Below are 7,776 nucleotides of genomic sequence, written 5' to 3'. Positions count from 1 at the left end.
CCTTAGTTATGCATATTGCATTTTGAGACCAATCGGAAAACAACATGGCCGACAGGCAGCCATCTTGGATTTTGACAATTGAAGTTTGTTATCGCCATTTCTCAGAAAGTAATGAAGGGATCTTTCTCAAATTCATTGGTAGGTTCCCCTCGGTGCCTAGTTATGCATATTGCATTTTGAGACCAATCGGAAAACAACATGGCCGACAGGCAGCCATCTTGTATTTTGACAATTGAAGTTTGTTATCACTATTTCTCAGAAAGTACTGAAGGGATCTTTCTGCAAATTTCATATATAGGTTTCCCTTGGTGCCTAGTTATGCATATTGCATTTTGAGACCAATCGGAAAACAACATGGCCGACAGGCAGCCATCTTGGATTTTGACAATTGAAGTTTGTTATCGCCATTTCTCAGAAAGTAATGAAGGGATCTTTCTCAAATTCATTGGTAGGTTCCCCTCGGTGCCTAGTTATGCATATTGCATTTTGAGACCAATCGGAAAACAACATGGCCGACAGGCAGCCATCTTGGATTTTGACAATTGAAGTTTGTTATCGCTATTTCTCAGAAAGTAATGAAGGGATCTTTCTCAAATTTTCATATGTAGGTTCCCCTTGGTGCCTAGTTATGCATATTGCATTTTGAGACTAATCGTAAAAAAACATGGCCGACAGGCAGCCATCTTAGATTTTGACAATTGAAACTTGTTATCGCTATTTCTAAGAAAGTGCTGAAGGGATCTTTCTCAAATTCCACATGTAGGTTCCCCTTGGTGCCTAGTTATGCATATTGCATTTTGAGACCAATCGGAAAACAACATGGCCGACAGGCAGCCATCTTGGATTTTGACAATTGAAGTTTGTTATCGCTATTTTACAGAAGGTACTGAAGGGATCTTTCTGCAAATTTCATATGTAGGTTCCCCTTGGTGCCCATAGTTATGCATATTGGATTTTGAGACCAATCAGAAAACAACCTGCCCGACAGGCAGCCATCTTGTATTTTGACAATTGAAGTTTGTTATCGCTATTTTACAGAAGGTACTGAAGAGATCTTTCTCAAATTTCATATGTAGGTTCCCCTTGGTCCCTGGTGTTGCATTTTGGGACCAATCCGAAAACAACAGACAGCCATTATCACTTAATCTTAAATTTTATATATAGGTTCCCCTTGTTTGAAAAGTACTAGAGGGCTGTTTCTGAATTTACACAGATTAGTAAGACTTAGAGGAAGGGAAAAGTAGAGAAAAGATCAATCTGACATGGAACCTATAAAGATCATGCAATGGTGGGCGCCAAGATCCCTCTGGGATCTCTTGTTCTTACTGGTTTGGTATGAAAATTAGTGAATTGGGAAAGACTATTTTAGGAGTAAAATGTAAATTGGTAATTTGGCTTAAATATGGGAATGGGGCCCATTAAAGGCCCAGAAAGCCATCAGGAAAAAAACTCTGTTTTTAATATGTATTGAAATATGGCCTTATCTAGTCAATATGGTCTTGTGAATCTGTCAGTCACATTTATTCATAATCTAATTAATTCTTTGACCTATTGACCTCTTCAGGTTGCCCAGGATTATGTGGTTGAACCTGTGTATAGCACATCGCCGCCAGCTGGTGGCAGTCAAGTCTCCATGACAACAGTAGAGTTGGTAAAAAAGTGGAAAGAACAAGATGTTGAAAAATGGATGGCAAAGCACAGCCTATCTCCGTAAGTTCTTGCTGGTGTGACAAATATGCAAAGAATGTACATCAACATTAAAGTGTGACATCACAGCTATTTCCATTGTAACAGGAAACCAATTGTACCTGTTATCCCCATTGCATGATTAGTGGGAGGTGACTGAATTTTTTTTTATCTTATCTATCTAAAAAAAACTTCTTTCTTCCTAATGTCTCCCATGGTACTGCTTTGCCTTTTGGCCTTTGAGTTTAGCGTTTGCCCCTATGAGTTATAATGGTTATGGTTACTACCATTAAAATCAGTACTTGATGCTCTCGGCTTAATGCTCAGCAGTGAAAGGGATGCACATTGAAAAAAATCTTGCTATAGCATGTGTTAGTATACCTGATAGATAGAGAGAGAAGTGCCTGAAATATGACCTCAGTGAAATGTCACCATAAAATAGACCTTAAGTTTGACCCATCAATGTAGACACCGACCTTTAATGGCCTTGTATTGATAAGATGTCATTGTTGGTAACATATGTTGCTTTTTATGAGTGAAGAGACATACATTGTATAATGAAACTACATGTACTGAGGATTACTGTCCAGGCAAGAAAAAACCCAGGGCCAGTAGATTTGGTTTTGGGCAAGTGAATATTGGTGACAACTTCCAGGGCTGATTGGCAAGTGCAAAATTTCTCATAATTTTTACCATTTGCTAAGTAATTTTACCCTTTCAACCCTAAAAAACTTTAGTGGACTCTGCCATTCATTCATCATTTGAAGTCCAATATGGTCAGTAGGGGTGAAAGGGTAAAGAGTACACTATACTTAATCAGTTTAATTGGACCACTATGGTTCACCTTTGGGGAAGTACTTATCCAAACTTGCTTGAAGGACCACTGATGCTGAATTGTTTTCCCCACCAAGCTGACTTTGATAAAATAATTAACCATGCCTACTTTAGCTAGCTATAGGTCTCTTGTTTATCATTTGTTGTGATGTCCAACTGACCTTGAGGTTACCAGGCCCCCCCCCCCATCAAGTGTCTCGCCATGAAATTCTATAACATTGTTGGCGTAACCATAGCAAATCATTAGTATTTGGATTGAAGTTATTGCTGAATTGATTCAAATTAGCTAAAATGATGTAAGAAAATGTAATAAACTTGATTGAAGTCGCAGTTTATTTCCGATGTCCTTGTGGTAGCCCGGGTGGTTATAGAGATTCCGTCTAGAGTTTGGAGATCCTATGATGGAATGCCAGTTATGATCTTTAAAATTTCTGTCTTGTTTTACATTCAAATTTATCCCGACAGAGAGGCCTTTATAATATACAATTTTACAAGGAGAAAGCTTACATAAGAGTAGTCTGTTGCCATATTCCTATTAATAAATGTGAAATGAATAATTAAAACAAAAAAAATGTTTTATATAAAAAAAAATAATTTCAATAAAAATTTTGTGAGTAAAATTGTTCACAAAACATATTCATAGTGATGTATCATGCTAGTGTCAAACCTGTATATAAAGGACACCTAAGGGACAGATAAAAAGTTTTTTTATAGACAAGTGTCCTTTATACAGAGGTAAATCATATGGTAAATTGCATGGAGTGGGTCTGATAAGTCTGTACTTTATAAACAAATGTCCTTTATATAGAGGTGTCCTTTATAACAGGTTTGATGGTATATATCTACCTAAAATGATCAATTTCGTGTTGCCCCCCCCCCCCTGATGCATGAATACAGTGCTTTCATTCACATGTAAATGCAATTGTTCATCATTAATTCTGCCATTAGTGATGATATACAAAATGTACAGTACAACAAGGGTGACAGGTTGTATATCTAAGATAAGAATTGTTCAAAAGACATGTAAGAGATAAGCACCTTTACAAATTAATGTATTCATAGATGCAGTAATTTTTTTATTCTGGAAAAGTGCAAATGGAAGTGTCTTTCCTTCTAGGTTTCATCATTGATGCTACTGGAGTCAAAAGTGTGGAAGGGAAGTCAGTAGAATCAAAATGGGCCTAAAATTGTTATTCTTTCGTGAATTCACAAAACATTTGTCACTGGGCCATATCCTGAAATATCAGGAACTTTAATATTAATGGATGTGATCAGCTTTCTGTAAATACTTGTACACCTAAATATTTAATATTTACAGAGAAAAATATGTATGGGACTTAGTTGATTCATCCATATATGTAATTTTGATTTTTACAGGCAGCAATTGAAAAAGATGACGGGTGTAGAAATAGCGTTCATGATGTTACTCAAATCTGAGGTAGGTAATGTCTACAATGGAAATACTTCCACTGATTAACAAAGTAACGTTAGGATTACTAACATTTTGACATCATATAGTTAACCAATTAGATTGATCTGAATTTATACAGTAGCCCCATACTACTTTTACTATATTTTCAATAACTGACTTCAGATTAAATTTGATCTTTTATACAGTAGCCCCATATACTACCTTTACTATACTTTCAATGACTGACTTCAGATTAGCCCCATGTACTGCTTTCACTATACTTCAAATGACTGACTTCAGATTAAATTTGATCTAAATTTATACAGTAGGCCAATACTACTTTCACGATATTTTCAATGACTGACTTTCAATGAATGAACATTTGCAAGGTTATAAACCTTCCTTGTGTATCATGAACTGTTAGATAATGAACACTTATAGACAAGAATACTCACAGGCAATGAACACTTAAAGATAATGAACCCTTAAAGACAATGAACACTTATAATTACAGACAATGAACACTTACAGACAATGAACACTTAAAGATAATGAACACTTAAAGATAATGAACACTTAAAGACAATGAACACTTAGAGACAATGAACACTCACAGGCAATGAACACTTAAAGAAAATGAACACTTAAAGTTAATGAACACTCACCGGCAATGAACACTCACAGGCAATGAACACTTACAGACAATGAACACTTACAGACAATGAACACTTACTTACAATGAACACTTACAGACAACGAACACTTACAGACAATGAACACTCGCAGGCAATGAACACTTAAAGACAATGAACACTCACAGGCAATGAACACTTAAAGACAATGAACACCCGGCGCCAATGAACATTTAAAGACAATGAACACTCACAGACAATGAACACTCACAGGCAATGAATACTTACAGACAATGAACACTTACAGACAATGACCACTCACAGGCAATGAACACTTACAGACAATGAATACTTAAAGACAATGAATACTTACAGACAATGAACACTTAAAGACAATGAACACTTAAAGACAATGAACACTTAAAGATAATGAACACTCACAGGGAATGAACAACTCACAGGCAATGAACACTCACAGCAATGAACTCTCACAGGCAATGAACACTTACAGACAATGAACACTTACAGACAATGAATACTTAGACAATGAACACTTAGACAATGAACACTTACAGACAATGAACACTTACAGACAATGAACACTTAAAGACAATGAACACTTACAGACAATGAACACTTACAGACAATGAACACTCACAGACAATGAATACTTAAAGACAATGAACACTTAAAGACAATGAATACTTAAAGACAATGAATACTTACAGACAATGAATACTTAAAGACAATGCATACTTAAAGACAATGCATACTTACAGACAATGAACACTGACAGACAATGAACACTTAAAGACAATGAACACTGACAGACAATGAACACGTACAGACAATGAACAGTTACAGACAATGAACACTTAAAGACAATGAACACTTAAAGATAATGAACACTTAAAGACAATGAACACTCACGGGCAATGAACACTTACAGACAATGAACAATCACAGACAATGAACACTCACAGACGATGAACACTCACAGACAATGAACACTCACAGACAATGAACACTTACAGACAATGAATACTTAAAGACAATGAACACTTACAATGAACACTTACAGACAATGAACACTCATAGGTAATGAACACTTAAAAACAATGAACACTTAAAGACAATGAACACTTACAGACAATGAACACTTACAGACAATGAATACTTAAAGACAATGAACACTTACAATGAACACTTACAGACAATGAACACTCATAGGTAATGAACACTTAAAAACAATGAACACTTAAAGACAATGAACACTTACAGACAATGAACACTTACAGACAATGAACACTCACGAAAATTCAATCCAAGATTACAGTTATCTATGACTTAAGTCCAGCAGATTTACCTTTTAAAGCTTGATTTATTATTCAGAATAGACATATTGTCTTGAAGACATTAACAATGTTTCGGGCATTTTATTTTTGATAATATTGAACTAATAACTATTTATAAATGTGATGGAAATTTAGTCTACTATCAGAACTTGATTAACCTTGTCTTCGCTCAAAAGTGTTTATCCTGTATGCTTTTGTATATGTCAATTTTCACTGTGTATTAAATTTCACGGTGCTAATTATGTTTCATGGCTGTCCCTGTCGGATTTAGTCTTCAGGCATTAAATTTCACACAATCATACCTTGTAAACATTATTCAGTAAACACTTCTATACCTACCAATGCATATAGATATTGGCTGTGTATTTATTTTCAGGCTATATTTAATGACAGCAGACATAGCGAAATTAAATGTCCCACAAATATTACTGACTATACAGTATATTGTATCTGAAAGTCTGCTAAAATTTTGTTAAACTCTTTCAAAATTATTATCAAGATGAATGATACAAACTTATCCTAGATTCATCTACCAATATTGTATTTTGTCATTACGATATTACATTGATCTCAGCAAAGAAATGTAATTGTTTAATTTTATTTTCATTTCCAGTCGCCTGATTTTTTCTACAAGGTGATCACAGATACCCTGAAGATTACAAACCTTCTTACAATTGCACAGTTCAGGTTTGCTTTGGATGACACAAAACTCTAAACAAATTAAGAATCTGCAAATAGTATTGGACGTTCAACAATACATCAATCTCTGGTGGTAGTTACTGATGTCAGTTACCGATGGTAGTTACTGATGTCAGTTACCGATGGTAGTTACCGATGGTAGTTACCGATGTCAGTTACCGATGGCAGTTACCGGTGGCAGTTACCGATGGGAGTTACCGATGGTAGTTAGCGATGGCAGTTAGCGATGGTAGTTACCGATGTCAGTTACCGATGGTAGTTCGTAGTTACCGATGGTAGTTACCGATGGCAGTTACCGATGGTAGTTACTGATGGCAGGTTTCGATGGTAGTTACCGATGGCAGTTACCGATGGCAGTTACCGATGGTATAATTACTGATGGCAGGTTTCGATGGTAGTTACCGATGGTAGTTATCGATGGTATAATTACTGATGGTAGTATGCTGGTGTTATTCTGTCACAAAAGTGATATCTTTAGTGTCTTGCTTTGCCTCACATACCTTTCATCAATCTATTTTTAGAAAACTGAATGTATTGCTATGAAAAGCGACAACGACAGCTAAATTAATGCTTCTCTATCTGGCTGTTTTGTTTTGTTGTTTTTTTTTAAACCTTTTTTTCATGTTTTGTTTTATTAGTTCCCTACTGGAGAAACCAGGGAAACTATATGTTTCCTCTCCGTCCATCTTGTACGTTTGTATGCAAGTAATGCCAAAGTTAACCAGTCAGCGCTTAAGCAGCTTCATTCCTTGAAGGATTTTTATCAAGCTTCACACAATGATATTAAGAACCATAATATCTCTGAAAACTTCAGTTTTAGGGTTTTGGGGTCAAGGTCACTGTTGTTGTTTTAAGCAAGGACCAGCAGTGGATATGTATTGCTTTAGCAATTCCCAGTATTCTTGTTGAAATTTTATTTCTTTTGTTAGTAAAATCACTTCATGCCTATCATAACAATGTTTTATTTACCCGTAGGCACTATATTGTTTAGATATTCACGGTATTTTTTCTGTGGAAACTGAAAGTGTTAAGTGTTTAGATTCAACCATTTTCTAAATATTGTGATTTTTCGGCATTGTATACGGATTAAAATAGAGAATCCTTTTTGCTTTTATGATGGACCGAAAAGTAGCAATAGATTTATTTTCACAACAAACAT

The 7,776-nt window shown here is 35.5% G+C and overlaps 1 protein-coding gene across 1 annotated transcript; it reads left to right on the top strand.

Moving 5' to 3' along the window:
- Positions 1–1,564: 1,564 nt before the first annotated feature.
- Positions 1,565–6,793, top strand: LOC117320052 (the record flags this gene model as incomplete). The annotated part of the gene is made up of 3 exons (XM_033874742.1): positions 1,565–1,710; positions 3,898–3,958; positions 6,532–6,793. Coding segments are annotated over 3 exons (309 nt in total), but the record flags the coding sequence as incomplete, so codon positions are not given.
- Positions 6,794–7,776: the final 983 nt, after the last annotated feature.

The sequence above is a fragment of the Pecten maximus genome, unplaced genomic scaffold, assembly GCF_902652985.1.
Source record: "Pecten maximus unplaced genomic scaffold, xPecMax1.1, whole genome shotgun sequence".
Classification (NCBI taxonomy): domain Eukaryota; kingdom Metazoa; phylum Mollusca; class Bivalvia; order Pectinida; family Pectinidae; genus Pecten; species Pecten maximus.
This window is presented reverse-complemented; position numbering and strand designations above follow the sequence as displayed.